The sequence below is a fragment of the Centropristis striata genome, chromosome 3 (genome assembly GCF_030273125.1).
Source record: "Centropristis striata isolate RG_2023a ecotype Rhode Island chromosome 3, C.striata_1.0, whole genome shotgun sequence".
In the NCBI taxonomy this organism is placed as follows: domain Eukaryota; kingdom Metazoa; phylum Chordata; class Actinopteri; order Perciformes; family Serranidae; genus Centropristis; species Centropristis striata.
In genome coordinates this window covers 25,284,263-25,298,411 of record NC_081519.1, presented here as the reverse complement: position 1 = coordinate 25,298,411, position 14,149 = coordinate 25,284,263, and the positions used below count along the sequence as shown (strand labels likewise).

The window sequence follows — 14,149 nt, the reverse complement described above, 5'->3', positions numbered from 1 at the left end:
AAGCTTGTCTGCACAGAGGACAGATAGAAAGAGACAAATGCAGCAGATGGACCTTGGAGGATAGCTGTTATTGTCTGGTAAACCCAAATAATTAAAGCTACCCGTAAATTGGAGGACAGGTCGAATCAGTGTCCAATAGTTTTAAACAGGGCAGAGGTCACTCTGAACTGAGGAGAAAACAATATCCTATACAGACTAGGGCTGGGCGATATGGACCAAAATTCATATCCCGGTATATTTAGGCTGGGTATCAATATATGATATATATATCCCAATGTTTTTATAGCAAAGTGAGAGCAAATGTTCAGTTAAAGTCAAAGCCAATTATGACGTATCACAATGAGTTTTATTGAAATTGTTTATTTAAGTGAACATAAATACTGTATAACAACAGGAGTACCTTTTTAAAAAATCAAAGCTCCATAAAGTGCACTTTTAAATAAAAAAACATCTTAAATAAAAATAGCCTTTGAAATAAAATAGGCCAATCTTTTTCTGAAATCAATATATTTATATGAGAAGAGAATAACGAACATTACAAATGAACTAAATATGACAAACCCTAGTAAGGGCAGCATTTATATATAAAGAAAGAAAGAAAAAAGAACTATATCGATATATGCGATATGGTCTAATTCCATATCACATTTAAAAAACATATAGATAAATTTTTTATTTAGCGATATATATCGCCCAGCCCTACTACAGACGTCATGTCATAGTATAAAAATTAAAGAATGATGATATTTTATATGTAGTGACTTTAAGGCAAAGATGAGCCTGCATCCTTTGCCAAATAGTATAATAAGGTATTTTTTGGGTTATTTTCTTCAATTTCTGACAAGACGAACAAATAAAAAAAAATCTGACTTTCTTTTGTTTTGACAAATTACTGTGAAAGTGAAAAGGTAATTCTCCATAGAACAGAAAAGCGGTGGAGCTACAAGTCTTGAATTTTGTGTTTTCCTGTGTGTAGAGGTCCAACTGATGGAAATTATTTTGTAAATGAAGAGGTGTAGTTGTGTTGTGTGTGTGTGTGTATGTGTGTGTGTGAGAGCATTTCTGTTGAGGGGAGTTGCCAGCGTGTCGCTATTTGGTGCCGTTTTTGATTTGGGCCTGTGCTCATCATTTGTTCACCGTTATTCATCATCATTACTCCATGGCAAAGACTGAAGGTTAAGGCTAATTTGTGTTCTCTCACATCAACTTTCTGTTTCAGTCCTTTAGTGAATCCCAGTCTCCCCATTTCCATCCCTCTGCGTCTCTCCTTTAAGTTGGTTAACTAGACTTATATCATTTTTTTACTGACTGACACATTCAGTAAGAGAAGCCAGCGTACCTAAATGAAGCATTATTTATGCTAATCTAATAATTAGCAGAATAAAGTTGATGGTTACTCGTGGGAGAAGGAAACCATCGGACCTGCTGACCCACCTGCAGCAATCTGCCCTCAATTAAAGTCTTTTAATAAGTGCCCTCACACTTCTCTGTGTCCCGGAAGGAGCTCGCTGAGGGATCATCAACCCACAGGCCAACCCCCACCGAAATATGAATTATTAAAGAACATTTCACAACTCAAGATGCCTGTAAATACAAATGAGTGAATGATTTAAAACCTTATAATTATCTCCCACATTCTTCATGGTAACCTTGTTCACTGAATTGGCGTAGTTATTATAGATTACATTTCTCCAAAACTGCATTGTGAAAAGGTAAAAGCTAGAAAAAAACAAGGCATTTTTTATGGTAAACGATCTATTCATTCTTATTTTAAAGTGCAGGGTTGGTGCAATATAATACACATGAATCATGGGGTTAATGGATATTTTAAATTTGACATATCATGATCCAAGAGTTGTGTAGCCATAGAGATAGTCTCTCTTTTAATTGCAGAAAAGAACACTCTGTAGTGCCAAAATGACTGAAAAGAAAATGTGAAAATCCAAAACTAAACAAGCAAACAAACACAGTCATTGAAGGATACAGCTTTTATATATGAAAAGATCCAACACACTTACCAAATGCTGTTCATTCCTGTCCTTGATCTGTCTTGTCTCTTCTTGCTCTGTATGAACACGTTTTTATCGTTTGTTCAGATGTACTCAAGCTTTGAATGTGACAGGAGTTTTGCTCAACTGTGATCCCATTTGCAAACTGTCACATTTAAGTTAGTTCAGGAACATCAGTGGTATTTGTTAAAAGGAGTAAGGTACATAGTTTTACATTAAAGAGGAGCTACTTTAAGATGAGAACATAATGAAACGTCATTTTAAGCATCAGTGAAGTTTGGCAGGAAAACGGTGGACTGCCCCCTCTGGGTGGGGAGAGAGGTACTGCCTCAAGAGAAGGAATTCAAGTATCTCTGAGTCTTTTTCATGAGTGAGGGTAGAATGGAGCGCGAGGTCAACAGTGATGCGGCCGTTGTACCGGACCTTTGCTCTCGATTTACCAGTCCATCTACGTTCCAACCCTCACCTCTGGTCATGAGCTCTGGGTAGTGACCGAAAGGACGAGATTGCAGATACAAGCGGCTGAAATGAGCTTCCTCCGTAGGGTGGCTGGGCTCAGCCTTAGAGATAGGGTGAGGAACTCAGACATCCGGAGGGAGCTCGGAGTAGAGCCGATGCTCCTTTGCGTCGAAAGCAGTCAGCTGAGGTGGTTTGGGCATCTGGTAAGGATCCTCCCGAGCGCCTCCCGTTAGAGGTGTTCCGGGTACGTCCAACTGGTAGGAGGCCCCGGGGAAGACCCAGAACACAGTGGAGGGATTATATCTCTCACCTGGCCTGGGAATGCCTCGGGGTCCCACAGGAGGAGCTGAACGTTGTGGCTGGGGAGGGGGACGTCTGGAATGCCCTGTTTGGCCTGCTGCCCCCGCGACCCAGCCCCGGATAAATGAGGAAAATGGAAGTTTGAAGTGATGTATCTGTGCAGCCAAAAGAGAAAAATAAAGCCAGTTTTACAACCTTGTTGCTGTCTGTCTGTGCAAGCTAAACTGATTGGCCCTCAGGTGTCCCCCTCCTACATGTTTGCCACAGAAAGAGTGAGCACTCTTATCAAACAAACTCCACTTTTACTACTCCAAAGTGAGTCTGATGCATCTGTGACAAAGCCTCAGAGGCAGACAACAGATACAAAGTGTAGCTTATTCCACGGTAACGTATGGTAACAAACCAGGAAGCAAATTTTAGCAAGCTGTTAAATTTCATGCACAATTTAGTTTCTGTAAATTGAAATTTATGATTGCAGAATTACATAATGGAAGTGCTTTGGCAGATTTGCCCGGCGCCTTGTCAGAGGTGCACCTGTTGGAAGGCTCCTAGCTGCGAGCCTGGAGATGGTGCATACGCCAGGCAAATCCATTATTATAACTCAGGTCCAGCAGTTGCGTTTCTCCTGCTGGGACTGACTCTCACTGTTGATTAAGTGCAGGTTTAATCACTGTTGAGGCCCTGAGTTGGCAGTAGCTGGCCTCGCCTCCTACAACAGGGAATAAGCCTCTGGCTGATTATAACATTCACATGCTAATAACACCATTCATATTACATACCCGAGGTGGAAAAATGTCTGTCAGATTATTTTTTCCTGGTTTGACATAGCTTGAAGGAGAGCTGGCTCAGTGTGAGGGTCAGGTGTATGGTGTCAATAACTACAACAGAACAAGTTGGTAAACTGCAGCAACATTATGTTAGTGCTGCTGCCTCTGTGAGGAGAAATACAAGGGTTTTTTTCTGTTTCAGGAGAGGAGAATTCACCCGGCTGGCTGTGTGGAGAGGACGAGGGAAAGACGACGGCCCCGTTCTGGTGTCCGCTGCTCGCCTGTCACATGCCTGTCTTTGCTACAAAGTCACCAGAGAGAAAGGTAAATCCTCTTTCTCAATTACAAGACACAGATCATTTTAATTATTTTATTTTTTATCAGAAATGTATCATGTGTACTGAAGTTTTGAAAGATCAAAATCATATGAGCTCTCACAAATCTCAGCTAGTAAACACTGGAAGGCTATACCTGTACGCAGGTGTGGATTATATGGATACATTCTAACTAATAATTATGTAATTTTACATTACAATACTGATTTATATTGTAACTCAATTTTTTTTCAAATTCATCAGAAAAGCCACTATAAAACTAGATATGACTGTGTGTCTTTAACTGATTCAGTGAATAAAATACCTGATGAATCAAGGTACTGGTAACACTTTATTTTAACCATACTTAATAAATATTGATTTTATAATTAATAAACCATTAATTAATTTACCATTAACAATCAATGAAATGATAATTAATCATGTTTAATAATTATAAAAGTGATGAACAGTTTACTGTTGTACACACAGTTTACACACTATATTAAGTATTTGTAAATTATTATCAAACGATCTGTGAAGATCTATCAACATTATTTGCATGGCTATTATTAAGTTGCAACTGGTAATTCTAATACTTGTTAAGTGTTTAAAAAATACTTTGCTAAGCATCTACAAGCATTATTACGATATTATCGGTGCACAAATGATCATATATGATATTTTATAGATTATAAATAAATTATTCAATGGGGCCAAATTAGTGTAACTTGATGGTTTATAAACCATTAATTAATAATTAACCAATTATGAGAAGCAGAAGTTGCATGTTTATAATAACCATCCAAATTATATTTATAAATGTTTATTAACTATTGACAATTTTTTTTTTACAAATTTCTGGGCCGTCTTTCCAAATAATCATTAACATTACTTTAAAATGTTAAACTTAAATGTTGAAATAACATATAAACTGTTGAAATAAAGTCAATTAATTGTAAAAACAACTATTTACTAGAGTTTAATTAATTAATTAATTGTGATGACTTTAGAGAATGAATTTATAACAAAAGGCAATCCTGCACAGAAACATCACAACATGGCAAAACCTCTAATATTTGAATAATTTATGACACTTCCTGGTACATTTAGTCATATTGCCTTACCCCATCTTGTCGCATAATACTGCAACATTATAAATTAAATGCAAAACCACCTTGAATGCAAACAAGCTAAAATAGATTTTCAAAATAAAGTAAACGAGTATAAAAAACTGATGATATGAAATTGCGCCTTCCAGTGAGCCACAATAATACTAATACTATCACTAATAATACTTGATAAAGTTTTAAGAATAAATGACAGAATAGATGACATTTTTAGCTGGATAATCTTACTGTTTCTGTCAGTTTCAAGTTTGAAATCGCTTCATCTTCCTGAGCTGAGCTGAGTGCTGATGCTCAGGAAGCAGAGTGCCTCGATCCGTCAGAGCGCTTTGACTTTCACTGACGCTAAGTTCTCCTCTTAAGCAGCCATTAGTCCATAGTGGCGGTGGAATCTTAATTTTAATAAAGATTTTGTCGGAAGAAATCATAGTGCCATTTAACACAGTCATTTGCCATTGAAGGCAATCAAAGCCCACTTGTCCTGCCCTAACAGCTAAAAATACATTGTCTCAGCGATGATCTCACTCAAAAATACCTCGACTGTTGGAATTACAAGGTGACAGGAGAGCATCCCCCTTAAGATGCTGGCTGAAGAGTTTCGATCAATACAAGCTGTTAAGACCTAGAAGCCTCCAATAGATCAAATGGTCAGCACAGGTGAGAGATAGACTAAAAGGGTTTTAGAAGTCAGTGGAAATGGTATAAAATCAATTTGCAGGGGCTGAAAGATGATATTTCCGACCACATTTTCTATCGCTATAATGTGGTTACGGGTCTTACTGAGCAAGGTGGGTGGTGGGGGGAGCCAAATTACCATGACCACTGGGGGAGGATGTTATAAAGTGATCATGCAATTATCTTAATGGCTGTGGGACACCCAAGCATAAATCAATGTTCCAACATTAGATTAAGACCTATACGCCAACCCATAGTCTGCTAGCCAAGTGGAAGAGATAGGACGGTGAGGTGAAACAGCAGCTGGAAGTGCAGAAAGTGTAGCTTTGACACGGTAGGGGTAAGGGGGGGGGGGATTTCCCAAAAGATCTCCCAGACGTTCCTGAGTATTCTGCCAAAGTGTGTTACACCTGGCTGGAAGCGGAGCCAAGTCAATTAATGTATTTTGAGCCAGTGGGACCCTGCAGTCTCTGAGGACCGGCTCGTATTCTCCACTTCTCTCACAAACAAATGAAGCACCTGAGCACGCCAGAAAAGGCAGCCGCCGCACACACAACTCTGCTTTACCATTAAATTGTTTCACATGGCTTTATTTTGTGGGAACAACCAAACTGATCACGGATGTTTTCACGACTTGTGATGGTTGCTCTTTTTTTTGTTTCTACTCTTGCATGTTCTTCGTGCAAGTACATGTTCATAGAAGTTTTCCTGCTTCTATATGTGCTTGAGTTTGAAGTTTAAAGTTTTTAATTTTGCACAATAATGAGACAAAAACAAAAGGATAAAGAAATAATAACAAAAGGGAGGTGAAAGGTAGAGGCAAGAAACCCAAAAGGGCTTATTCAGGCCTCTAGCTATATTAAAATTCACTAGAGTTAAATTAAAAACAAGTAAGTATGAAATATATATATAAAAAAAGTTACCATACAAATGAAGCAAAAGTATAATAATAATATTAAAAAGTAAAATAAAACCAAAGTGTAGAAATGTGTACATGCCTGTGTGTGTGTGTGTGTGTGTGTGTGTGTGTGTGTATACTACATAGTGACCTGAGCCATCAGAGCCACTAAACTGCTCTTGTATGAGTTAAGAGAGGAAAACTGTATTGAACTATAATATTGAACAATCTAGAGTATTGTTCCTTTGTATTTGAAGGAGATTTGAATGCACAATTGACTGGAGAATTGAGGAGGGTGAAATCTGGTCAGTTGTCTAGTATTGTACTTATGTAATTTTGAGTTGAAATGGAAATATTCACTGAAAGGTTTAGAAATGTAATTTGGAATATACATATACTTAAAAATAAAAATGCATATTTGGTATTTATTGATCTGACAAATTGTCATTATCTTGAGTTTTTGGAAAAAAAGTTCCTCTGCATATGTTTGACTATATTCTAGAATAGGTAAATGATAGGAATGAGGGCCTAGGTATCAGAAAGCTGAAGAGGTAAGCAGTAGTATTTCTTTCCCATTTTTGACTAAAGAGAAGGTAGCATTAAATGGAGTGACTTTAAATCCTTCATGCAGAGCAGACTGTGATTAGGGGCTTAACTCGGCAGCAGCCCCCCTCTCCCTCTCTGTGTCTCCATCTTTGCCTCAGCCACTGCCTCTGGGACACACACGCCTCTCTGTGCCAAAGCTCCGAAGCATCTCTTTCTCCAGCTCTTGCAGCTTCTCTTGGCAGTCTGAGTTACAGTGAGTAGAATGGATGAAGAAAAGGAGGCAAAAAAAAAGAAATCCCAGATTAAAAGAGATGTGGCCGAAGGGGCCGAAGCCATTTCCTACAGAAAATAAAGTTCTAAAGCAGCGTAGCATGAACAACACGCACAGGTCACCTAAGGGAGCTCAACCCGACGCTGGCTGCGTGCAGCTCTGTGCGCCCCGGTCCACTCGGTGGGAGCTGCAGAGGGCTACTGGGCGAACTCGTTAGGCACCGGAGATAAACCTTATCACAAGTCTGCTGAGTGAGAACAGCGGGGGCAGACTGACTCCTCTCAATTTATCTCTTTCATTTTCTCCCTCTCTTTCCCTCCCTCTGTCTCTGTCTCTGTCTCTCTCTCACACAGAATCAGACACTATCTTGGTTAATAGACAAACCACATTCTGATGGTCCTTGTTGTTTAAAGAGTCAGTGCACGCTCCATTTCGTTGCCCTCTCTGCCATTTTGAAAGATGAAACGGAGCAGGTTTGGCAGTTGGCCCAAGGGGAGGGTGTGAGGTAGCCGGGTTAAGGGATTAAGGAGATACTATAGCAGAAAGGCTAACAGCTGAACCACATTTCTATACAAGAGAATCAGCTGTTAAATGGAACAATTAATACCATTTCTGAGCAGCTTGTTGGTCCATTCTGTTCATTTCAACAGGACTAATGAGATAAATAAATCTAAAAATGAGCTGAGAATTTGAAATCACATTCAGAGATTATTGTTTTTTGTAGCCTTGTTCTTAAGTGCACTTATGTGATGCTAACATACACCACTGTGCCAAAACGAGCCAGTGCTGGAACATTATTTCAGATTTATCAATTAGACAATCAACAGTTAATAATCAATTTATGATTTATAATTTATTTATTATTAATGCATTTGTCAAAGAACACACCAAACCAAAACTAATTCCATGTTTTAAAAATGTGAGAATTCACTGAATACTTCTTGGTTCTGGACAAAACAAGATGTCACCTTGGGTTCTGGTAATCTTTGTTTTTCATAATTTTTTGACATTTGAAATTACATGCACAAAATGTTTTTACCTGCATCAAAAATTGTTTTTACAGCACTGTTTGCTGTATTTTTCCTTCTTTCTCTGTACAGCTGTATCCAAGCAGAATTACACTATTGTACAGTGAAACTGCTTAAAATTTTATATGGTCATATGACAGAGAAAATGCACTGAAATCCCATATGGAGAGGTGGCTCCTGTGTGTCCTGATTTGTTTTAATATTACATTTGAGTCGATGACACATTACAGGGAACTTACTGAAAACATAAATCATGAAGTTATGATTCATGAAGCATGAATAATGACTTGAAACACATTAAACAGAAGCTGATTTTATATAGTATAATATAAATGAAGAACACAGTAGTAATACAAGTGCGCGACACAAGGTTAATTTAGTATATTTTCTTTATGTACTTTTTTCTAATGTTTTTTTTCTAACACTTGACCTTCTATTTTGTAACTGTCGAGGAGGAGGAGCCACATCAAGGATTTTTCTTTTTTGCACTTTTGAACAAAACTGAACAAAGACATGGATTATGACAGTTGTTTGTAGTTACATAGCATCTAGAACTTGACCTACCTGTTCCTCTAATCTGCCTGTTTGCCTTAATAAACCAGAGCTTCAGCTGTTTCTTTCACCTCCGTCCAGCAGGCTGTGTTAGCGTGAAGCCTACAATGGCTGTATTTATGAAACCAAACAATCAGACAGCTCAGCAAGCTGTATAACAAGTGGCGTCCGATGGCGTCACTGGATGGAACTGAATGGCTTAAATTACGTGCCTGTCTCTATCTAGGACACATATTTTCTGGCGCCCTGTATTTCTGTTTAAGCGCTCATTCAGCAAAGCTTTGAAGAAGATCAATGTGTCGTTCCTGTCCTGATCTAAACATTCTCAAAGAGGTGCATGTGCACACTGTATATGAAGTACTTTATGGCGGGGGGGGGGCAGGAATCCCTTGGCCGCATAATGATTCACAAACGCCTCATATCTCTTCCAGTAGTAAAGCACCTCTTCCTCTGCAACTCTAAAAGGTTCTTAAAGATCCAAGGCTACAAAGACTTTCGAAATAGTAAAGGGACATGTTTCTAGACTCCGTTTATGAGGCATTAGGCTAGGACAGGGTTGAGGATGGCTGCTATGCCAGAGCTCTTATAATACCTTGGGGGATTTCATCATGTATGCTTTGAAGTGCGGAATGACAAACTGGAAAAGGGTTTGGGCTGCATCAGGGTTAGCTTCCTTTCTCTTTTTCTGAGAGGATTAGCTTCTGTGTCTCAGCTCAGAAAACCGCAAAGCCCGGTCACATCTCAGCCCTTCTACACTCAGCTAGTTTACTTAGATCACGCAGATCATCATTATTATTTATTTATGTGCTTATGCATGTCTTTTCTTCTTCTTTGGAGTGGGTGTAAAATCCATTAAACATGTTATAGGTCATTTCTGTGTTTGTCATCTGCTGGAATGACACTGTATCGGGTCACTGGGGTCTGGGATGTTTACTGGACTAGCCGCTGCTTTTGGGGTATGTTGTGCATGTCTCTCTCACTCGCTGTGTCATCCATCTTCCCTACTGATGGAGTGATAAGAGCGCAGCACTGTGCATTTAGCCAGCCACATCAAAGTGACTGCATGTACAGAAATTTGCTTGTTGAGCAGCATTCCAGGCAGCAGCTAATACACTGCACTTATGGTTATGTGTATAGCATTGTCTGGTGAATGACATATATAGGAGCATAAAGACCCAATGGCTCTTATAGCCACTAGGATGAAGGCAAGGGCTTGATGTGAAGGCTGTGTGTGTGTGTGTGTGTGTGTGTGTGTGTGTGTGTGTGTGTGTGTGTGTGTGTGTGTGTGTGTGTGTGTGTGTGTGTGTGTGTGTGTGTGTGTGTGTGTGTGTGTGTGTGTGTGTGTGTGTGTGTGTGTGTGTGTGTGTGTGTGTGTGTGTGTGTGTGTGCGTGTCTGCAGCACACCATAGATGAGATACTATGTTATGAAATATGGATTAAAAAGGAGAAGGACAGTGTGAAAAGGTGGCCTTTCTCTGATGCAAAGCCTTTCTGATGATTTATTTCCTTTCCCTCCTCAAACCTATTTTTTATTCAGAATTTTTTTTAAAGTAAAGTCATCAAGTTGACACCTTGTGCAATGCTTCTCCCTTCGTGAAGGTCGTTTGCTACCTTTCAGACGAGCAGATATCAGCCACCTCTCTGATTTGTCTAGAATAGATGCCACAGCATGGATTAAAAGCTTGTTCGAACCGCGACTCCACCGGGGCGTAACAGCTCCCTCTCTTACTCTGCAGTAATATCCTTCTTGCAAACAGAAAAACACAAACAGCGGGATGTGCCTGAGCTTGAGACTGTTTGAAGAGAAACACTGTTCTCCCTCAGACCCGAAACTCGTCATGATCAGTTTTCTTTTTACTTGTGCTCGTTTATTAGAAATACAGGATAATATACAGGCTTTGCTTTGAATATCAGCGTCAAATGAATCGTGATGAAGACGCTCTACTTCTCTACTTGGCCGTGTTGGCTCCATCATCATTCTCGCAAATTGTGTTCAAATCTTGCCAGCATGTCATAAGTGGAAAATCATCAGCTCCTTAATTTAGGGGACATGCTAAAATGTGGAGCAAGTAACGAGCGTTCATGAACAGAACGCGAGTTGCTACCAAGCGGCAACCTCCGAGCCTGAACAGGGAGGAAGTGCCTCTAACGGCCAGCAGGAGATGAACGAGTATTTTCCTGTTCATTCTCTCTGATTGGTCTCATCTAGCCTCAGTTGAGTTCTCCAAACAAAATAATTCTTTTTTTTGGTTACAATGAACTGCTAATGTGGAGAATTATGTGGTGCTGAAGAAAAAGTCTGGCTCCAGCCCTGAATGCCTGGTCCAGGGGATGATGATGGCATCTATCACTAAAATCAGGGCTGGACTGGCCATCTGGCATACCGGGCAAATGCCCGGTGGGCCAGCAGGTCTTTTGGGCCGATAATATATATTTCTTAATTTTTTGGTTGATTGATTGCCCAATGGACAATAAAACAGCAGAGAGAGGGCCGAGGTCTCCTTGGCCCCTTCTGCTGTCAATCAATCAGTCGGTCACAGATGTAATGGCCTGACAAGTCTTTTGGGCCGAACAACCTTGTTTTTGGGAAACTCATTGGGCCAATGATCAAAAAAACAGTTGGAGGGAGGGCAGAGAGCCGATGATTGTGGAGTCATTGTTAGTATATATATAAATAAAATAAATACATTGACTTGATATATCTACATGTTCAGTAGACTACTAAGATAGTTGTTGAGTAATCAGTTGTGGTGGGCTGGTAGGGGCAAAAATGCCTGGGCCGATTTCTTTGTCCCAGTCCAGCCTTGACTAAAATCAACAGGTGTGTCCTGCAAAATTCATAGATACTCCCATGCTTTTAAATTCTTTACAAATGCTCTGATGGGTTCTTGCAAGGCTCACTACACTAAATGTATTTACTGTGGAATTCAATATAACATATCTCCTGATCAATTTTAATTTAATGAACTGTTTGTTGCACTGGGACCTGCAATTAGCACAAATCGAGCTATACATTTGGAACCACTCTTAGACTTAAAAGCTTTGTAAACACCATAGGACAGTTCTCTGCACAAAAACAGACCACTGCTGCTCATCCGCCGAGTTCAAAGGGGGCGAAGACACGCTTTTGGCATGCAGAATATGAGAATGCAGGAGGAAGTGTCAATCTAATTTCTCTGTGTGAAGCCGGATCACAGCAGACCTGTCGCTGCAGCTGATACGGCCTGGCCCTTCTGGTCAGCGTGGCTCGGCTCAGCAAAAATCCAACCGCAGACACACCAAACTTGTCACTGTCACAAATACAGGGGGCAGTGACAGCACACAAGCTCTGACTGCTTAACACTCCCGATCAAAGAAGACCTCTCGCTGAGGTCAGGGCAGAAGTCAAACTTTGGCATTTGCAGAGTACAACTCTGAGAGAGTTGTGACAGTTTCCAACATCGTGGCTAATGTACCAGGAGTGTACAGAGGTCAGGCTTTCTTCTTTGTAGATCTGGATCTCTACCCGAACCAAGCAGCATCAGCAGTCAACTTTATTGAACTCAAGTAATGGCTACGGTACTTTCAAGTCGAAAGCATCACCTCCCTTTGTGATAAGTCTTGTGTCAGCAGCAACAACACCGATACAAGATTCACAGAGGTAGAAATGTTGTTGTTGTAGTGGGCGGGCTCTCCTGGTCTTAATCTTGACTGACATGTTGTTTTTAGCTTGTTCAAAGATTTTTCTGTGCTTATCTTATAGGTATGATACAAAAGAAGGTTTTATGATAGTAGTGATGTGACTAATAACAGCAGCGAACAGAGCACTTGTAGTATGAATGGCTGCCAACAGCACAGCCTTCTCTCCCCACTACTTATTGGCCAGGACAGCAATACTGGTCGAGCTGCCTGAGTAGGCAGCAAAGTTGCTGTGTGTGTAGTGAAATGAAAAGGGCTCCATTGAAATAAACAGTGCAAATACCCAGGAGGCTGTGTTAGCATCAGCATGCTAATGTAGTCATGTCATCATTACATCCTGTGTACCTAAGCTTTTAATTAATTTACTAAACAGCTGGAACAAGGATGGTGAAAAGGATTTGGGTTTTTTAATTTGCTGCTGTAATGACAGGATCAAGGTGTTTTTGTTTTTAACTGCTGTAAATGGTTTTCAGTGTTAGTGTCCTGGAAGGATGCATTTACTGCATGTAAGTTCAGTTGTCTTGTTGTGATTTACATGGTAATTACATAGTAGTTACACGCTCACACTGCTGTGTACCACAGCACGCCTGGCCTCCATACTGTGCTGTTCCCTTCACAACTCTCCTTGCCAATAGAGGGCAGTGCAGTGCCTGTATTATAAACATGAACAGTGGAGACACACCCACCGCTTGACAGCGAGGTCATTTGCAAAGGGCCTGATCTGTTGCTGTGACAGTTAACATACTAATTACAGGGAATCATAGACACTCTAGCAATGCCTCAGAGTAGAGTCCTCCTTCTCTGGCCCAGGGTTTCTGCTCACTCTGTACTTGTCAAGATAGCATGCAGGAACAAATTATGTACCCAGAAGGGAAATCCTGCAGATCTGCTAAATGTGCTAATTCGGTCACATTCTTCCTCTGTGATTATACATCAATGTGGAGAGGACGATAGGCAAAAACTGCATCAATTCAAAAGGAAAGGGGAAGAAAGCACTCTCTCCTCTTTGATTTCCTATTGTGCCAAACCAATCCTGTCTGTTGCAGTGATATGTTCTCCTTATTCTCTGCTCAGCTAATTAGTCTTCCTGCTACTTACTTTCAAGACATGGACAACTACCACTCTGAATGCTGCTTAATTTATTATTGTTGGCCAGTGTTGAGAGATTACAGGACAGGTTGTCTTAACCTTCTGTTCCCTTTTAAATCTGGTGCACCAATTAACTTTTATGTGATTAAGAAGGTGTTTCACACAATTGAACAGTTGTATGCTCAAACTTAGAACTGGACTTGACTTTGGTTGATCTGTAAGAGAAGGTTAAATCATTGCTAGGGATAGTAAAGGATAGTAAAATATCAAAATGCAGCCTGGAAACAATGGGCCTAAAGTGTGCTGGTTGAACAATCAGATTTGTGAAACATTTGTTATTTGTGTTTGTTTCATGTCATGCCAAACAGGCCACCACAGAATTAGGATCCAAGGATTGTAAGGGGGTAGATTCAAATTTGGGAGATGCCCCTTGATG

At 40.2% G+C, this 14,149-nt stretch overlaps 1 protein-coding gene across 2 annotated transcripts in view; it reads left to right on the top strand.

Moving 5' to 3' along the window:
* The window catches only part of arhgef10la (Rho guanine nucleotide exchange factor (GEF) 10-like a), a 154,517-nt gene that overhangs the window by 92,101 nt on the left and 48,267 nt on the right, over nt 1–14,149 (top strand). For both annotated transcript variants that reach the window (XM_059328377.1, XM_059328376.1), the window contains one exon: nt 3,738–3,859. In XM_059328377.1, the coding sequence (XP_059184360.1) occupies nt 3,738–3,859 (122 nt within the window). The remainder of the gene's footprint in view (nt 1–3,737; nt 3,860–14,149) is intronic.